Source organism: Gigantopelta aegis, chromosome 13 (assembly GCF_016097555.1).
Source record: "Gigantopelta aegis isolate Gae_Host chromosome 13, Gae_host_genome, whole genome shotgun sequence".
Taxonomy (NCBI): Eukaryota; Metazoa; Mollusca; class Gastropoda; order Neomphalida; family Peltospiridae; genus Gigantopelta; species Gigantopelta aegis.
In genome coordinates this window covers 41,544,598-41,566,405 of record NC_054711.1, presented here as the reverse complement: position 1 = coordinate 41,566,405, position 21,808 = coordinate 41,544,598, and the positions used below count along the sequence as shown (strand labels likewise).

The 21,808-nt window shown below is 37.4% G+C and overlaps 1 protein-coding gene across 1 annotated transcript; it reads right to left on the bottom strand.

Moving 5' to 3' along the window:
- Positions 1-33: 33 nt before the first annotated feature.
- On the bottom strand, positions 34-21,742 carry LOC121387316 (dnaJ homolog subfamily C member 10-like). The gene is made up of 8 exons (XM_041518339.1): positions 21,716-21,742; positions 20,341-20,466; positions 18,355-18,520; positions 17,411-17,454; positions 15,390-15,512; positions 12,573-12,662; positions 5,264-5,383; positions 34-350 (listed from the first exon to the last, which is right to left on the bottom strand). The coding sequence occupies exons 1-8, from the start codon at positions 21,740-21,742 to the stop codon at positions 195-197; spliced, it is 852 nt and encodes a 283-aa protein (XP_041374273.1). The 3' UTR covers positions 34-194.
- Positions 21,743-21,808: the final 66 nt, after the last annotated feature.

Below are 21,808 nucleotides of genomic sequence, written 5' to 3'. Positions count from 1 at the left end.
TCAAAATCACACACTGACCGTAGTAGACTTTAAACTACATGCCGACTGGTAGATCTCAAAATCACACACTGACCGTAGTAGACTTTAAACTACATGCCGACTGGTAGATCTCAAAATCACACACTGACCGTAGTAGACTTTAAACTACATGCCGACTGGTAGATCTCAAAATCACACACTGACCGTACTAGACTTTAAACTACATGCCGACTGGTAGATCTCAAAATCACACACTGACCGTAGTAGACTTCCGTGCCTCCTGTTTCCTTGAAGACCATAAACGATGGGAATTTGTGGACGTGAAGTTCGTTACATTTCGACCTCATTCTACTGCAGTCCACTCGACCAATCTGTGGCAAACAGAAACTCTGTTACAGTATTCCTAGTTAGACAACATAGAAATATACGACACGGTCAAGAAACCTATTTTACTTTAACAAATATTAGTGCAAATTCTACAAAATAAACACAAGTAAAAACAACCGATTCAAATAAGTCATTTATTATTCTCGGGGCGGGATTTAGCTCAATGGGTTGAGTGCTCGCTTGAGGTGTTTGCGTCACAGGATCGAACCACCTCTATGGATCCATTCAACTAATTGGGTTTGTTTTCTCATGCCACCCTGTGCACCACAACTGGTCAAAGGTCGTGGTATGTGCTTTCCTGTCTGTGGGAAAGTGCATATAAAAGATCCCTTGCTGCATTGGGAAAAATGTAGCGGGTTTCCTCCGATGACTATATGTCAGAATTACCAAATGTTTGACGTCCAATAGCCGATGATTGATTGATCAATGTGCTCTAGTGGTGTTGTTAAACAAAACAAACTTAAACTGTATTACACTGTGTCTTTCACATAAATCAAAACAAAGAAGGTGACTATATTGGATTTGTGTATTTGACAATCTGTAGCCATTAAAGGGACCGTCCTAGCAACACCACTAGAGAGAGTACATTAATTTATTAATCATCGGCTATTGGATGTCAAACATTTGGTAATTGTAACATATGTATATATATATATATATATATATATATATATATATATATATATATATACATATATATATATATAGATAGATATATATATAGATAGATAGATAGATATACATGTAGATATATATATATATATATATAGATAGATAGATATATATACAGATAGATATATAGATATAGATAGATAGATATATATAGATATACAGATACATAGATAGATAGTATTAGAGGAAACTAATTAAACTGAACATTTCAGTGGTTTTAAGGTGAAATGCATGTATTTCAAGTTATTTTAATCTAATTAAACTGAACATTTCAGTGGTATTATGGTGGAATACATGTATTTCAAGTTATTTTAATCTAATTAAACTGAACATTTCAGTGGTATTAAGGTGGAATACATGTATTTCAAGTTATTTTAATCTAATTAAACTGAACATTTCAGTGGTATTAAGGTGGAATGCATGTATTTCAAGTTATTTTAATCTAATTAAACTGAACATTTCAGTGGTTTTAAGGTGGAATGCATGCATTTCAAGTTATTTTAATCTAATTAAACTGAACATTTCAGTGGTTTTAAGGTGAAATGCATGCATTTCAAGTTATTTTAATCTAATTAAACTGAACATTTCAGTGGTTTTAAGGTGAAATGCATGCATTTCAAGTTATTTTAATCTAATTAAACTGAACATTTCAGTGGTTTTAAGGTGAAATGCATGCATTTCAAGTTATTTTAATCTAATTAAACTGAACATTTCAGTGGTTTTAAGGTGAAATATTTTGAGGTCAGCGTGTTTGAAGTTAATATGGGTGTTAATATTTTGGACACAACGTTTATCGCCTCGACTTTGATGCGATCTGAAGCCCTGAGAATTTGTAGTTCTAAGCAAGGCGTTAGTTGTCATCCAAATGTTTTTAGTAGCCTAAACCGGATTTGACCTTCCAATAATTTCATACTTAAGAAAAAAAATATATCTGGAAGAAAATCAACAGTGACTTCTGCAAACATTAGGACACAACGACAAACACATTGGATACTGTATAATACTTTATTTTCGCGGGATAAAATTTTCGCGATTTAATGAAAATGAGTCAATTCGCGAACCCCTAAAAAAAAAAAACAGAAAAGAAAAAGAAAAAAAATAGTAGTACTGATATCAATAATTTTGATTTGAAACCGGTCGTGAGGCTAATCTGTAGAACAAACCCCATAATATGCACACACGAGTAGGCCTACTGTACACAGTAGAGATCTGCTGTAATGAGTAAAACCATAAAACAACAGTTTTCCTACTTGAACCAATCAAGACTTTTATTGTTTACAAGCTTATAAACTTAGAGAAGGTGCTGACCGTAGTTTTTCCTTAATCCTCATAATTGTTGTAAAAACCGAAACCCAAAACAAAACGAAACGAAATTTGAAGGCACAAGCTACTAGTCCGGGGAACTGCCCCCCCCCCCCCCCAGAACCTTCCCCGGTTTCGGCCACACCGAAGTCCCCAATACGATGGGTGCCCCTAAGGATGGGGGCACCGAGACTGGAGGGCACGACGGTTGGGTTGGCCGGGGGGGTGCTGGGTGGGTGGGGGATACTCCACCGGAAGATGGTTAGGGCGGTAGGCGTAGGCAGTTTTGGCCATAAGGGTTGTCCGGGAGGCTGCTAAACTCTTGGTGATGAAACGGTAGTTATCCCCCGCTATGGTTTTGAGGACGCGATGTAGGGTGGGGTTGTCCATCTCCTTGAGTAGCAGCGCTTGGTTGTATCTCCCCCTCCGGCGGATGGTGACGCACACTGCGTTGATATCCACATCAATTTGGACGCGGTGGACGGCGAAGTCCCCTTCATCGGGATTGGCTGGCAGTGGGTGGTACGCCTTGTGTTTGGGCTCGCTGATGAGCTGGCGAACGTCCTCCAGATTGGATTTAATCAGTTGATGGAAACGCGGGTGGAGCTTGCTGGCCTTCAGTGTCCATTGTTTTCCTGGTTGTTGCTCTGGCTTCGGCGGTTGAGTAGGGCGACATGGCCTGTCTGGGGTGGCACTCGGGGGAGTAGTCGCCTTCCTCTTCACCACTGCCGTTTTCCGGGCCGGGACCTCTACGGGCGTCGCCGGTTTAATTGGCGACACATCCGGAGGTCCAGAAGAAAAGGCCGGTGGATCGGGTCTGTTGTAGGGAGTGACACAGATCGCTGTGTCAAACTCGTTAAGATCCTTGTTCTCCATTGAAGAGACTGCGTCGGTTGGAGCCGGAGCCACTTCCTTCTTCGTCTTCTTCTTTGGGGGGTCGGCGTTGGGCGGTCTCCTCTTCCTCCACCTTCCTTTCTTCGACACTCTGTCACCGTACACCAAGGTCACGGTTGCCCGTGACCCGGTGTACGAGACTCGATACTCTAGCAGATTCCCGTAAGTGGCAATTAATCCCCCCAGGTGGGGGGGTGTGTGTGTGTGTGTGTAATTGCACAGCGCACTCGACAACGTCTTGTTGGATCGGCTGCATAATTGCAAGAATCGATTCCAAGAATCGACTGCAAGAATCGAAATGAAAGTATAGAATGCCTTTCCCAGTTTCCCCAATACGATGGGTGCCCCTAAGTAAAACATATCCCCCTATTAACAAAACCTCCTGTGGCTGAAGCCTAACCTCCTAGTCACCTGCCACCCCTATTTTGAGGGCTAATTAATATATTTAAAAAAAAAAAAATATATATATATTTATATTTAGGACTGCCCGATCTAAATTTGCGTTACAAATTGTTAGTTGTTTGGTGTATATTAAATATTGTTTGGGAAAATAACGCACAAAATTATTTATTGTAAAGTCCTTTTTCCCTGTTTGTTTAAATATAAAAATTGCCGCAGTAATTGTTCTGTCCCAGGTTGGACTACTGGCATCCGGTGGCCGAACCTGGGATAGACATGCTCGAAACCTTCGTGGTATAGGAGCATGTAAATACTTTATTGATTGATTGATTGACAAGCTACTAGTGCTCAGTAACTGAGTTTGATTGGTAACAATACTAGTAATAAATTGCCGTCAAAATACTACTCGGCTGAAATAGTGTCCCAGATGGAAGAACAGGAGGATAGCGGTTCAGAATCCTCAGTGGAGAAAGTACAAGTTGACTTACGTCTGAGTACGATTAAACCCATTCATGCCCAGTGGCTTATTCGAGCACATGATGCTATGAAAGGAAAAACGGATTTAATACGAACAGGCTTCAGACTTGCAGGCCTTTGTGACAAATAAAAATAACATTTTGAATCTGAACATCTATCAATAATATCTGTGATAAGCCTAGTCCGGATTTTTTCAATTCCACATTTTAACGTGTAACCATCGTCGTTCAACACGTGTAGTCACTATCTGATGAACTGATCGCTAGCACTTGCAAAGGAAAACGGCATAAAGCTTTTTAATGTTAGTATTGTTTTATTATCATGTATGTACTTTGCATCGTGTTCTTGATTTAAAGTTTTAAGCAGATTTTGTGTTTTGTGTTGTTTTTTTCCGTGACAGGAGGGACATTGCATTGTTACTATTAGCCTCGATAATTAGAAACTAATGAGTTATAGTTGAACGAGACTATATTTTTTTAGTCGGCCTTTATTTTCACGTAGAATATATTTTCGCGAATTTCATTCACACGCGAAAAACGCGATAAATAAATTCCACGCGAAAATAAAGTATTATACAGTATAAAGACACCACAACTGGTATATCAAAGGCCATGGTATATGCTATCCTGTCTGTGGGATAGTGCATATAAAAGATCCCTTGCTTATAATGGAAAAATGTAGCGGGTTTCGTCTCTGAGATTATAATGTCAAAATTACCAAATGTCTGACATCCAATAGCCGATGATAAATAAATTAATGTGCTCTAGTGGTGTCATTAAACAAATCAACCTTTAACTTTTTACTACCTACTACTGACCCCACCAAATATAAAATATTTGTAGCTGGTGTAGAGACTTCATTACATGGACTTACAATGCCAGAAGTACTACTGAACACTCTCAGAAGTTGTCAGACTAAGCCTGCAGCTAAAGCTGATGGGAAAATGACAGATGTGTGGCACGGATAGCCACAAGAGACAAGCACCTGTTGCAGTTGGAGAGACAAGGACTGGGGTGTGGAGGTGGACAGCAAAAGAAGTTGAAAGATAGAAGTTCCCAGATTAGGAAGAAATGAGATGGAATTAAAAAAAGACAGAAACACAAAAGTGGCAGTGGGATATAAAAATAAAAAAATAAAATAAAATGAGACTCACATGGAAGTCGTTGAGCATGGCGGGCAGTTTCCTCAGTTCAAGGTCATGACCTCCGTCACCCTCAACGAAGTGAATGAGCCACGCCTGGTCTTGACCCGTCTTCAACTTCTCCTGGATGTCCTGATACACAAACACAACTCTTAAAGACAGACCCTAGTTCTTAAACACACAAACACAACTCTTAAAGACACAGACCCTTGTTCTTAAACACACAAACACAACTCTTAAAGAGACAGACCCTAGTTCTTAAACACATAAAACTCTCTTAAAGGCACAGACCCTAGTTCTTAAACACACAAACACAAATCTTAAAGACACAGACCCTAGTTCTTAAACACACAAACACAACTCTTAAAGAGACAGACCCTAGTTCTTAAACACATAAAACACAACTCTTAAAGACACATATCCTAATTCTTAAACACATAAACTCTCTTACCGTCACAGACCCTAGTTCTTAAACACACAAACTCTCTTAAAGAGACATACCCTAGTTCTTAAACACATAAAACTCTCTTAAAGAGAAAGACCCTAGTTCTTAAACACACTAAACTCTCTTAACTCTCTCCGTCCGGTTGTCGAGTGTACTCGACTTTAGCCGTTTCACTGTGAAATCCGGTTGTCGAGTTCACTCGACAATCGAAGTAAGGTATTCCCTGATTACTATAAATAGCCCTGTATAGACTATTTATAAGCTACCTTCTGCGCATGTAAAGATGAATGGTCCAACTTCCTTCCTGTATCGAAAAATCTAATGCTTACATGAAATTTTTTTACTTTTTTATCTGTTGAAATCCTTTATCGCGAATCGATTTTTTTTGGCCCAAATAAACATGGCGGCCGACGAAGATGCTATTTGGAGAGAATTCTTGAATAGCGATTCAGATGAAGATTTGTTTGAAGGTTTTATGGCGAGTGATATCGATGGAGAAATGGATAGTGAAGATTTTTCGGAATCTGATGTTGACGTTCCGACACCAGGTGTTTCATTATCGGATTCGTTTGAGGATTCTTGGCTTCCGCGATTCGACAAACGGACCGGCGTTTTGCTCGATACAGATGGAACAGAAACTGCGTTTGAAATATTTTGTAAGTTTCTTGACGAAGATTTCATTTCGATGCTAACAATTCAAACGAACTTGTACGCAGAACAGTATTTTGAAAAGCACCCCAAAGATACATTACCGCCTTGTTCTACAACACGTGGATGGGTACCTGTAGTGAACACTGAAATGAAATCATTTTTGGGCATTTTGTTGTTCATGGGCGCTGTCAAGTTGCCCAATTATGCTTCCTATTGGTCAACAAATGCATTGACCCAAATGAAAGGATTTCGAGAGATCATGAGCCGTGATCGCTGGCAAATAATATGGATGTTTTTCCATGTGTGTGATAACACAACAAACCTTCCAAGAGACCATCCAAACCATGACCCAACTTTCAAAATCCGCCCTGTTGTTGATAAACTGATTGAAAGATTTCGCGACATTTATTACCCCGAGAAAGAACTTTCTGTGGATGAAAGCCTTATTGCATTCAAGGGCCGTTCATCTATGGGTCAGTATATGCCACAGAAGCCACATAAATGGGGACTGAAAGCATGGGTACTGTGTGAATCCTCGACAGGATATTGCTACAACTGGTTTATGTATGTTGGACGAAAACAAAACACAGAGGTGGGACTAACTAATTCAGTTGTCATGCAGTTGTGTGAAGTTGTCAAGGATGCAGGACATCATGTATACATGGACAATTTTTTTTCTTCACCACAATTGTTCAAAGATTTATCAGAATGCAGTGTTGGAGCTTGCGGCACTCTACGGGCAAACCAACGCGGAACTCCGCCTCAAATACAGAGAGCTAAATTGAAAAAAGGAGACGACCCAATGTTTGTTGGGGACGACAAGTGTTTATTCATTGCCTGGATGGACAAGAAGCAGGTAAATGTGCTGTCTACCATCAACAACACCTCTATGATGATCAAGTACATTCGATGCAGGGACCCAGCCAATAACAACAGGAGAGAGATCAACAAACCAAAAGCTATCGAGTGTTACAACCAGTTTATGGGTGGAGTGGATTTATTGGATCAAAAGATTTGGACCTATCTTGGTGTGCACAGAACAGTAAAATGGTGGAAAAAGGTGTTCCTCTATTTATTGGAACTGGCATTTGTGAATTTCACAGTTGTCTGGAAACGGTTGCATCCAGGTGTGAAACTGGACAAATACAAACTACGTCTTTCCATCATTTCGTCGCTTGTAGCAACACACGATCGTGCCACAACTGCCAAGCCAAGATACAGCATTGACGATGTTCCAACAAGACTGGAAAACAAACGCCATTTCACCGGGATCAACAACAACAAGACAAAAAGTGGAGCTCAGGCATTTCCGGATTGTGTTGTGTGTTCGGATTGAAAAGTTCCAAAAGGTCGACATCAAACACAGTATATCTGCAAACAATGTGATAAACCTATGTGTCCTTATCCTTGTTTTGAAAGGTACCACACATTGCTGAGTTTCAAAATTCAGTGCACAAAGGACTTGCATAAAGAGTAACTGACAAATAAAACATTGTGCGAGTAGAAATGTGGCAAAATTTGTTTACCGTGTGTATTTATTTTTTTCAAATTTATGTACAACATTTATAATTTCAAAAAATTTCACTACAAATATTTACAATTGTAGAAAATTATATTAGTAATAAATCTTTCATTACATGTTGTGGTATTATTCCAATAATTAATAAGTTATAATCATTTTTAATGAACCACTACTAATTTCCTCCATTTCACAAAAGGAGCCAGTTTTTGGAACCTGGTGGGCAAAATTTTGTCCAGGTTGGAGAGAGTTAAAGAGAAAGACCCTAGTTCTTAAACACACAAACACGACTCTTAAAGACAGACCATAGTTCTTAAACACACAAACTCTCTTAAAGAGACAGACCCTAGTTCTTAAACACACAAACTCTCTTAAAGAGACAGACCCTAGTTCTTAAACACACAAACTCTCTTAAAGAGATAGACCCTAGTTCTTAAACACACAAACACAACTCTTAAAGACACAGACCCTAGTTCTTAAACACATACAACTCTCTTAAAGGCACAGACCCTAGTTCTTAAACACATAAAACTCTCTTAAAGGCACAGACCCTAGTTCTTAAACACATACAACTCTCTTAAAGAGACAGACCCTAGTTCTTAAACACATACAACTCTCTTAAAGACACATACCCTAGTTCTTAAACACACAAACACAAGTCTTAAAGACACAGATCCTAGTTCTTAAACACACAAACACGACTCTTAAAGACAGACTCTAGTTCTTAAACACACCAACACAACTCTTAAAGACAGACTCTAGTTCTTAAACACACCAACACAACTCTTAAAGAGATAGACCCTAGTTCTTAAACACACAAACACAACTCTTAAAGACACAGACTCTAGTTCTTAACATACAAACACAATTACTATTAAAGACACAGACCCTAGTTCTTAAACACACAAACACAACTCTTAAAGACAGACCCTAGTTCTTAAACACACAAACACAACTCTTAAAGACACAGACCCTAGTTCTTAAACACACAAACACAACTCTTAAAGAGACAGACCCTAGTTCTTAAACACACAAACACATCTCTTAAAGAGACAGACCCTAGTTCTTAAACACACAAACACAACTCTTAAAGAGACAGACCCTAGTTCTTAAACACACAAACACAACTCTTAAAGACACAGACCCTAGTTCTTAAACACACAAACACAACTCTTAAAGACACAGACCCTAGTTCTTAAACACACTAAACTCTCTTAAAGAGACATACCCTAGTTCTTAAACACATAAAACTCTCTTAAAGAGAAAGACCCTAGTTCTTAAACACACTAAACTCTCTTAAAGAGAAAGACCCTAGTTCTTAAACACACAAACACGACTCTTAAAGACAGACCATAGTTCTTAAACACACAAACTCTCTTAAAGAGACAGACCCTAGTTCTTAAACACACTAAACTCTCTTAAAGAGATAGACCCTAGTTCTTAAACACACAAACACAACTCTTAAAGACACAGACCCTAGTTCTTAAACACATAAAACTCTCTTAAAGGCACAGACCCTAGTTCTTAAACACATACAACTCTCTTAAAGAGACAGACCCTAGTTCTTAAACACATACAACTCTCTTAAAGACACATACCCTAGTTCTTAAACACACAAACACAAGTCTTAAAGACACAGATCCTAGTTCTTAAACACACAAACACGACTCTTAAAGACAGACTCTAGTTCTTAAACACACCAACACAACTCTTAAAGACAGACTCTAGTTCTTAAACACACCAACACAACTCTTAAAGAGATAGACCCTAGTTCTTAAACACACAAACACAACTCTTAAAGATACAGACTCTAGTTCTTAACATACAAACACAATTACTATTAAAGACACAGACCCTAGTTCTTAAACACACAAACACAACTCTTAAAGACAGACCCTAGTTCTTAAACACACAAACACAACTCTTAAAGACACAGACCCTAGTTCTTAAACACACAAACACAACTCTTAAAGAGACAGACCCTAGTTCTTAAACACACAAACACAACTCTTAAAGACACAGACCCTAGTTCTTAAACACACAAACACAACTCTTAGAGACACAGACCCTAGTTCTTAAACACACAAACACAACTCTTAAAGACACAGACTCTAGTTCTTAACATACAAACACAATTACTATTAAAGACACAGACCCTAGTTCTTAAACACACAAACACAACTCTTAAAGACAGACCCTAGTTCTTAAACACACAAACACAACTCTTAAAGACACAGACCCTAGTTCTTAAACACACAAACACAACTCTTAAAGAGACAGACCCTAGTTCTTAAACACACAAACACAACTCTTAAAGACACAGACCCTAGTTCTTAAACACACAAACACAACTCTTAAAGACAGACCCTAGTTCTTAAACACACAAACACAACTCTTAAAGACACAGACCCTAGTTCTTAAACACACAAACACAAGTCTTAAAGAGACAGACCCTAGTTCTTAAACACACAAACACAACTCTTAAAGAGACAGACCCTAGTTCTTAAACACACAAACACAACTCTTAGAGACACAGACCCTAGTTCTTAAACACACAAACACAACTCTTAAAGACAAAGACCCTAGTTCTTAAACACACTAAACTCTCTTAAAGAGACATACCCTAGTTCTTAAACACATAAAACTCTCTTAACCTTCTGACTACTGCAGGCGAGATATCTCGCCCGACGTCATGTCAGTCGATATACTGTACACTGTATACAGTGCATTCCCCAATTCATATTTCCCGCCGTTTTGCACACGACACTCACCGGAAACGGAAATATAATTAAAGAAAAAAGATTTTTTTTCAAAATGGTGGTTTTTGTTTTGATTTTTTCAATTGAAAATACCTTGAAATTTTGTTTCCAAAAAGTGGTTTTTGGCAAGTATTTTCACTTGACAACAATGGCGGCACGTTGCGGTAATTTTCAGGGATCGATAGCTGATTGTAACAGCTAATTTGATAATAAATTTGATCGTTTTACCAACAATGAAAATTACCAAATATTGCAATATGAATCGTAGTTCGGGTTTAAAAAAAAATTCTGGTCAAAAAACCACTGTTATCGGGAATAATGGACATAAATACTGGACAGCTGGCCACAAATGCCCGTAAGTAAACGCAACTTTTTCGATTTTTTGCCTAATTTTAATCACCATTAGCCGATCTAAAATAAAAAAAAAAAAAAAAAAAGACATGAAAATAATACTTACCAATTCATATATGAACTTTATTTCATGTATTTATGAAACATTTAAGTGAATATATGTGAGTAAAAATTATAAACTTGTACCCACTCAACGTGGTTTTTGTTAAAAATTAATCCAGTAGTCTAAAGGTTAAAGAGAAAGACCCTAGTTCTTAAACACACTAAACTCTCTTAAAGAGAAAGACCCTAGTTCTTAAACACACTAAACACGACTCTTAAAGACAGACCATAGTTCTTAAACACACAAACTCTCTTAAAGAGACAGACCATAGTTCTTAAACACACAAACTCTCTTAAAGAGACAGACCCTAGTTCTTAAACACACAAACACAACTCTTAAAGACACAGACCCTAGTTCTTAAACACATACAACTCTCTTAAAGACACAGACCCTAGTTCTTAAACACATAAAACTCTCTTAAAGAGACAGACCCTAGTTCTTAAACACACTAAACTCTCTTAAAGAGACAGACCCTAGTTCTTAAACACACAAACTCTCTTAAAGAGACAGACCCTAGTTCTTAAACACACAAACTCTCTTAAAGAGACAGACCCTAGTTCTTAAACACATAAAACTCTCTTAAAGACACAGACCCTAGTTCTTAAACACATACAACTCTCTTAAAGAGACAGACCCTAGTTCTTAAACACATACACCTCTCTTAAAGACACAGACCCTAGTTCTTAAACACATACAACTCTCTTAAAGAGACAGACCCTAGTTCTTAAACACATACAACTCTCTTAAAGAGACAGACCCTAGTTCTTAAACACATAAAACTCTCTTAAAGAGACAGACCCTAGTTCTTAAACACATACAACTCTCTTAAAGAGACAGACCCTAGTTCTTAAACACATACAACTCTCTTAAAGAGACAGACACTAGTTCTTAAAAACACCCTAGTTCTTAAACACACAAAACTCTCTTAAAGAGACAGACACTTGTTCTTAAACACATAAAACTCTCTTAAAGAGACAGACCCTAGTTCTTAAACACATACAACTCTCTTAAAGAGACAGACCCTAGTTCTTAAACACATACAACTCTCTTAAAGAGACAGACACTTGTTCTTAAACACATAAAACTCTCTTAAAGAGACAGACTCTAGTTCTTAAACACACAAAACTCATGCTCAACGCTTGCTCTTGAGACCAGGGTACAAGGAACATGTAATGGCTGATGTGTAATCATCTCCCATACACCGGGGAGACACACCCATAATCGCACCCATGAAGTGGATGAAAGTCTGTGTTTTAGTCTTACACCTCCACATTGAGCCTAGTGGTGCACTCACTCTGGGTTGGTGCCTGAACTGGCATAAAGAAAATACCCCATTGCATCAGGGGGGATACAAATACAGAACCCACTACCTTGAATCTGATGACAGATCCATTACACCAACGATACTAAATTTTTATATGCAAAGAACCCGATGACCGAAAAATATCAAGTTTTCTTTTATCCATTCTGATTGAAATCCATTAAACTATTACCTCGAACGTAGTCTTGTCAAGAACAGTTACATCAGGAAGTTGGGACAACACCATTCTGGCAATATCTTGTGCATCAAGGCTACTTATTTCCTGCAACACAAAGCAAAACAGTCACACATAACTTATAAGACATTTGTAAATCGGAGCATTTCACTCAGATGATCAAACTTGAATTATCCCACCACAGCAGAATAATTAAACATTACCGTTACTGTTTTCAACATAAAATTAACAAAGATAATACAGGGATGTTTTATCCATACAACACTTAAATCTGAAATGATCTTTAAAAGGCTGGAACCCTATACCATTATGTAAATACAAGTCATTTTACATAATTTCACATAAAATCCAATCTATTTGATGTAAAAAAAACATATTTTAGGCAGATAAATATCTTTCTTACAAAAAATCACATCTCCATTAACACTGAACAACACACTGGCAGACGGACCCATTGGGGTTTTCCCTGTCCCTATCAGAGCCCCACATCTGGTATATCTAAGGTTGTGGTATGTGCTGTCCCATCAGTGGGAAATTGCATATAAAAGATCTCCTGCTGCTAACACAAAGATGTCAAGTCACAATTACAAAATGTTTGACATCCAGCTGCTGGTGATTTATTAATCAATGTGCTCTAGTGGTGTCATTAAACACTTAGTAATATGGTGTCATTAAACAAACCAAAGTTTAACTTTTACACATCATTAAAGTGTGAGTACAATTACAGCAAACAAACAGGAAACAACACATTCAACATACAGTCAAACCTGTCTTAAGTGGTCATACAAGGGAGTAGATAAAAGTGGCCGCTTAAGACAGGTGGCCGCTGATTACAGGTTTCCACATATAGTCTTTAAAACATGTGTTTTACCGTCTGTACTGCTAATTGACTGATTGGTGCTTCACAGTTAACTATAAATCAATTTTCTTTCCTTCAAAAAAATGAAACTGGAATGTATTAAATTAACCGTTCTCAACAACTTTGTTTTCTTTTTCCATTTAATTCCCAATTCATGCGGTCTATTGTCATAGTAAGTGAATTTACTTATGTCAAGCGTAGACTGACCTGAGGCAATTAGATGTATTCCAAGTCATACTTTCTTAATTGATACACAGTTGAGATGTCGGGACTGAAAGGGTACTAGTATTCCTGAAGGTATGAAGATTGGTTATTTGCTGCGCCTTATCATTGTTAAAATATCCCTTTTGTATAATAGTAAACATTTAATGTGGCCACCTAATACAGGTATTTTAGCGATTTGGGATCCGATTTAGGTGGCCACATTATATAGGTGACCGCTTATTACAGGTGCATTTACATTATAAATTGTTTGGAAGGAAAAAAAGTGGCCGCTTAAGGCAGGTAACAGTTGATTACAGGTGGCCGCTAGGACAGGTTTGACTGTATTTATATTTACAATTATATGGCATTGGACACGTGGTGGACCACACAGATTATTAGAGAGGAAACCTGCTGGCGTCACTCAGTGGACTATTATTACTAATTAGAAGCAAGGGATCTTTTATATACATACCCCACAAACAGGAGAGCACATACCATGGTCTTTATTACACCATTGTGGAGCAATGGCTGGAATGAGAAATAGCCCAGTGCAGGGCTAAAAATTCGCATAAATCTCTAAATCCAATTCACGCCAGGATTAGCGCAAGCATAAAACATCCGAATCCATTTGGATTCAGGTGAAATATTTCAAAAAAATTATTAAATTGAATAATCAGCGAGTAAAACGTTACCGAATTAAAAACAAAAATAGTCTGGTTATCAAGCATCAGTTTAAACTGGTTTCAAAAGCGTAGCATACATTCAAATCCGTGCATGTTTGAAACATCGTGGTTTATTGAGACTAGTCTGGCCTGGAGCCAAGTGGTGGTTGGCCCATTTCTATGAACCAAATTGCCAACAAAGAGAACCGAAAGGAACATGTTTGTTCAGTTCTTACATAATAACAATATATAGTAATTTAGTGTGCCAAATTTAGTAATATATCAGACATTACTATGTTAGTTCGCTAATATTATGTTCCTAACCTTGAATCCTGCCCTTTTTAATCAATAAAAAAATTTGTCGGTTGCGGAAATGTGCTTCAGTAATATCCATACAAACATCAAATCAATGCGCAAAAAGGTATTGCATGCGCTTTTTACAAATCTTCGAAATGTAACCTGGTAAGACACTTAAAAAAAAAAAACTGATTGTAAAGATAAAATGGAGGAATTAACAACTAAAAAAACAGTTCGTAAAGGAAGAGTTTTAAATTCCTGGTCTAAAGAAATAAACGAAACGTACCAGTTCGTTTTTGACAGCACCGATCAAAAGGTAATGCATGCCACGTGCAAAGTTTGTCAAAAACACTTTAAACGTATTGAGACATTGTACCGGGGAAAATATTTTCAAGACATGAAAGCTTATGGACAGTATGAAATTAACATGGATTCTCGTGACAAAAGCCTAATTTTTAGCCCTGCAGTGTACCCACAGACGGGGATTGATCCTAAACCAACCATGCACCATTACATTTGATAATTTTGACATATAGTCTTAGGGAGAAAACTCGCTACATTTCTCCATTAGTAGCAAGGGATGTTTTATAAACACCATCTCACAGACAGGATAACACATACCACGGTCTTTGTTACACCATTGTGGAGCAATGGCTAGAATGAGAAATAACCCAATGTGCCCAACAATGGGGTTCAATCCCAAACATCACGTAAGTGTTTTAGCACCGGGCTATACGCCCGCCCATTTCAGCAAAAGGAAAACCAACAGCTAACTAAAAGAAGAAGTTTTACCAGTCCTTCTCCGCGCTTGACGTTTCCCGCTGGGTAGAAGTACGTCCCGTAGTCGCGTCCGAGTTTCTCACACAGCTTCGGGTTACTGTGACAGTCAACCAGTCCAACCTGCACAAGATCTTCCTACAACAGAAAGACATCTGTGTGGTTAACCAGGCATTCTAATGCGGTGTTTGAAAATGCTCACAAACTGTTCATGAATTCTTTAAGTCTTGAGAAACTGTGCCCAATTTCACAAAACATCGTAAGCCTGTAGTCTGTGCCATCCTCCTACAAACATGTTTTTTGTAAATAATTTCAGTTTGGTTTGACATAAGAAAGAAAGTAAAATTGTTTTGGAAATAACAAAAAATTACTATTTCTGTGTGCAATTTAGAAAACAATCGGCTGAGAAATAAATAACTTGTAGTAAATTCCACAGTATGACAAAAAAAACTAGTTTTGCATGTAGACATAAATCTACAACCAAACCACATTTCCTATTACTATTAACAGTCCAACAAATATATTTTAAAGTACATAGATTTCATTTTATTTTGTCCTTAAAATGCTGTAATGGTGTCATTATCTGCATAAAAGAGATGCCAAACATATGTAAATGTCTAACCGGTATAACTGCTAATCGCAGACGTAAATTTACATGTATGACGTTTTGTGAAATTGGCTCCAGATATCTAACTGTGACAGCTAAGAAATATGGCCACTTAAACAAGAACAGAATTCAGAAAATATTGAGATGTGAATTGTAGTTTGTTTTCAAAATAAACTGTGGTCATCAAAACAGTGATTAGGAATAATATCAGTAGATACTGCATATCTGGCCACAAATACACGTAAGTAAAACTGACTTTATTAATTTTTGCCTATGTTGCACATATGAACATTATATAATTAAATTTACATTACAATATAACGTCATCCCATTGGTCCAGATGTAGCAACAGCAGTGCATGCAATTCTCGATGAACGAAAAAATTATGTCATCATTTTATATGTGCAAGTTGTCTAACTGAGAGTTATTGTTTATGAACCAAAAATAATTCAACATAAAGTATGACGTTTTAGTGTTATTATTAGCCTGTATGATTCAAATTTGATTACAAGGATTGTCTGTTATTTCTTTTACGTTCATCTGTGTATGAACAAAAAAAATCATCTGCAAAATTACTAAGTTTGCCAATGATTTTTGTTCATACTCCGATGAACGTAAAAGAAATAACAGACAATCCTTAAGTATTTACAAACATTTTAAGAGAAAAATATGTAACTTGGAACCCTTCAACGTAGTTTTGGTGAGAAATGAATGCAATACTCCACAGTTAGCCACTGGTGTGTTCAGAAGACAATGCACACACAAACAATGTCACTGGCACCATCACCTGCTACAAAATAACAATGTGGCAACTCTTCCAACTAAATTTTATTATTTTAACAACCCGCGGAAGGGCCTGAAAATCCCAAATGGCTAAAATCTTGCATCGAGCACGCTGCTCTAGTTACATGACAACTACTCTCTCGAATCCCCAGAGTGCTATAGGTAGTACTAAACCAAATAACTTCCGGTTGGGTCAAAGTTCGAGGTGTACCAAACTTTTGACAGAGAAGTGAACACCATAAGTCCTGTGATTGGTGATAAATGTGAGTGTGTTGGTTGTAAAAAAAAAAAAAAAAAGTTTAATCTGGGCAAAAAATGTATGCAATTTTATTTCATCTAGTATCACTGTGTCAAGTAGCCTTGTGTTTAAAACATGTCTGGGGTACCTGTAAAGAAAGGTACTCAAATTTTGTGCGGAACTAGGGTAGTCACAGACGTTACCCGTTATCTCAGAAATGGGACATATGACCCCAAATTTTTCTGATTCACTTTATGTGCGAGGGGTGGTAGTATTTATATCCGTGGTGTTTAGCCACATATGTTACTATTGTCGTCTATGGGTTACATAAAGGGTATTGGCCAGATAAAACTTTCTAATTTGGAATCCATTGTGAAACACAAACATTACAATGCTGTAATAACTTACCAACATGGCTGCCAACTTTAGACATGTTCTTGGCTCAAGACAGTCTGCATAAAAAATAAATAAATAAAACAGTAATGGGTTTTAATAAATGATGAGTAACAACAAAATTTGTGACCTTAGAATTACTTAGTCCTAATTAAGGTAGTACTAAACCAAATAACTTCCGGCTGGGTCAAAGTTCGAGGTGCACCGAACTTTTGATAGAGAAGTATACACCACAAGTCCTGTGATTGGTTATAAATGTGAGTGTGTTGGTTGTAAAAAATAATAGTTTCATCTGGGTAAAAAAAAAGTGCAATTTTATTTCAGCTAGTACCAATGTGTCAAGTAGCCTTGTGCTTGAAACATGTATGGGGTACCTGTAAAAAAAAGTACTCGAATTTTGTGCGAAACTAGGGTAGTCATAGACGCTACCCGTTATCTCAGAAACGAGCAGCTTGACCCCCATTTTTTTCTGATTCACTTTAAGTGTAAGGAGTGGTAGTATTTATATCCGTGGCGTTTATGTCGGTTGATACGTTGCAGGTAGGAGTTTTAGCCGCATATGTTACTATTGTCGTCTATGGGATTTGATTTGGTAGTATACACCCTTAAGGGACATCTAGTATGAAAAATAATAATGCTGATTGGGCAATTTCTCGTTACAGCCAGTGCACCATGGGTGGTACATGTATATATCAAAGGTTGTGGTATGTGCTATCCTGCCTGAGGGATGGTGCATATAAAATATTGCTTAATGCTTGTCCATGAAGTGATAGCAGTGGGTTTCCTCTCATCTGTGTATATTAAGTCTTTCACTATATGTTACACGCCATATTAACATAAGGTGTTGAGTGTGACATTAAATTAATTATTTCTTTCTTTCATTCCAATAATATCCTGTGCATAAGTTATCACACAAACAGTAGTCTGTTAGGACCATACAACTGGATTATTTGTTTTACCTCCCCCATCTCCACAAACTGTAATAAGCCAGGGGAGACCACTCTCATCCTGTTCAACTTCTGATTTGAAATTTCCTGACCACAGTTCTTTATACTGGGCCGTCACATGCTTCATCGCAAAGTTGATGAGAGGCTTCGTCGTTCTGTCACCATAATACTTTTCTCTCTGAAAGAGACAAAACTCAAATACAAAACAAAGTTCACAAGCAGCTTTATTTTTCTAAGGGTTTGTTTGATAAGCAGTGGGCCTAGGATCAATCCCCATCGGTGGGCCCATTGGCCTATTTCTCGTTGAAGCCAGTGCACGACTGGTATTTCAAAGGCTATGGTATGTGTAATATGTGTGTTTGCTAACCTGTTATGTGTGTGTTTACTACCCTGTGTAATACATGTTTACTGATCTGTGTAATATCTGTATTTACTAACCTGTGTAATATATGTTTATTAACACGTGATGTGTTTACTAACCTGTGATGTGCGATTACTAATGTGTTATATGTGTATTTACTAACCTGTGTTATGTGTTTACTAACCTGTGTAATACATGTTTCCTAACGTGTAATATGTGTTTACTAACCTGTGTAATGTGTTTGCTTACCTGTGTAATACATGTTTACTAACCTGTATAATATGGGTGTTTACTAACCTATGTAATATGTGTTTACCAACCTGTGTAATATGTGTCTCTAACAGGTGTAATGTTTTTACTAACCTGTATAATACGTGTATTTACTAACCTGTGCAATATGTGTATTTACTAACCTGTGTAATATGTGTATTTACTAACATGTGGGTATATGACCAGTGCTGGGTAGTTTACTAACATGTTTAATACATGTATTTATTAACTTGTGCAAATGTGTATTTACTAACCTGTGGGCATATGAGCAGTGCTGGTTAGTTTACTAACCTGTGTAATATGTGTATTTACTAACCCGTGGGATATGACCAGTGCTGGGTAGTTTAATAACCTGTGTAATATGTGTATTTACTAACCTGTGGGTATATGATCAGTGCTGGGTAGTTTACCAACATGTGTAATATGTGTATTTACTAACCGGTGTAATATGTGTATTTACTAACCTGTGGGCATATGACTAGTGCTGGTTAGTTTACTAACCTGTGTAATATGTGTATTTACTAACCCGTGGGATATGACCAGTGCTGGATAGTTTACTAACCTGTGTAATACGTATATTTACTAACCTGTGTAATATGTGTATTTATTAACCTGTCGGTATATGACCAGTGCTAGGTAGTTTACTAACCTGTGTAATACGTATATTTACTAACCTGTGTAATATGTGTATTTACTAACCTGTGGGTATATGACCAGTGTTGGGTAGTTTACTAACCAGTGTAATGTGTATTTACTAACATGTGGGTATATGACCAGTGCTGGGTAGTTTACTAACCTGTGTAATATGTGTATTTACTAACCCGTGGATATATGACCAGTGCTGGGTAGTTTAATAACCTGTGTAATATGTGTATTTACTAACCTGTGGGTATATGATCAGTGCTGGGTAGTTTACCAACCTGTGTAATATGTGTATTTACTAACCGGTGTAATATGTGTATTTACTAACCTGTGGGCATATGACTAGTGCTGGTTAGTTTACTAACCTGTGTAATACGTGTATTTACTAACCCGTGGGATATGACCAGTGCTGGATAGTTTACTAACCTGTGTAATACGTATATTTACTAACCTGCGTAATATGTGTATTTACTAACCTGTGGGTATATGACCAGTGTTGGGTAGTTTACTAACCTGTGTAATATGTGTATTTACTAACCCGTGGATATATGACCAGTGCTGGGTAGTTTAATAACCTGTGTTAATATGTGTATTTACTAACCTGTGGGTATATGACCAGTGCTGGGTAGTTTACTAACCTGTGTAATATGTGCATTTACTAACCTGTGGGTATATGATCAGTGCTGGGTAGTTTACCAACCTGTGTAATATGTGTATTTACTAACCAGTGGGTATATGACCAGAGCTGGGTAGCTGTTGATTCCCTGCATGCGACACAGCTGCCAGTCGTCTTCACAGTTCACTGCTCCGATGCGAATCACACCTTCCAGCTGCCTTGCCACGTCACGCCACTAAACACAATCATCACTTTAATTAATAATATAATTTATCAACACAATCAACACTTTAATTAATAATATCATTTATCAACACAATCAACACTTTAATTAATAATATCATTTACATGCAATCAGCTGTAAGGTTCAAAAATCACTTCAATAACAAGCATTCAAAGAGTACTGCTAAGTAATACATGTCCCCTACCCGGCTCAACACATTTTCAAATGTCTTACGTTCAAGGGCCATAATTATGTAAAACACGGATAAAACGTGTTCTAATTTGATGTACTATTTGTATAACTTAATAAAATGTACTATTCTATTTCTTACACATCTCCGAAAACCAGGTTTAAATAAATTTAAACATCTTCTCCAACTAAAACTCATTTATGGCCCTAGAGCTTGTAGTTAATTTATGTCACAGTTTAATCAATTTCAGGTTAAATTACAAGTCCAGAGCAATCGATTTCAATCATGATTTTGTTTCACTGGATGGTATGGCAATGGCAACCTGGTCATCACCTTAGAGCAGCCAGTCGTATGACTTGAAATTGTTCTCACTAATGGATTTGTAAGAAAACAAGTTTATCTCACATCGGGGGCCAGCTAATAGCAATGTGAACAGTTCATATTGAGTATAAAAACATGTTTAACTCATGTTTGAAGCCAGAAATGTGAACACTTCATATTGAGTATATCACATAGAAACATGTTTAACTCATGTCGGGAGCCAGAAATGTGAACACTTCATATTGAGTATATCACATAGAAACATGTTTAACTCGCGTCAGGAGCCAGCAGTGTGAACAGTTCATATTGAGTATATCACATAGAAACATGTTTAACTCACGTCAGAAGCCAGCTGGTGGCATTGTGAACACTTCATATTGAGTATATCACATAGAAACATGTTTAACTCAAGTCGGGAGCCAGCCAGCAATGAGAACAGTTCATATTGAGTATATCACGTAGAAACATGTTTAACTCACGTCAGGAGCCAGCTGGTGGCATTGTGAACACTTCATATTGAGTATATCACATAGAAACATGTTTAACTCACGTCGGGAGCCAGCCAGTAATGTGAACAGTGCATATTGAGTATATCACATAGAAACATGTTTAACTCACGGGAGCCAGCTGGTGGCAGTGTGAGCAGTTCATATTGAGTATATCACATAGAAACATGTTTAACTCACGTCAGGAACCAGCAAAGTGAACAGTTCATATTGAGTGTATCACATAGAAACATGTTTAACTCACGTCAGGAGCCAGCAGTGTGAAGTTCATATTGAGTATATCACACAGAAACATGTTTAACTCATGTCAGGAGCTAGCTGGTGGCAGTGTGAGCTA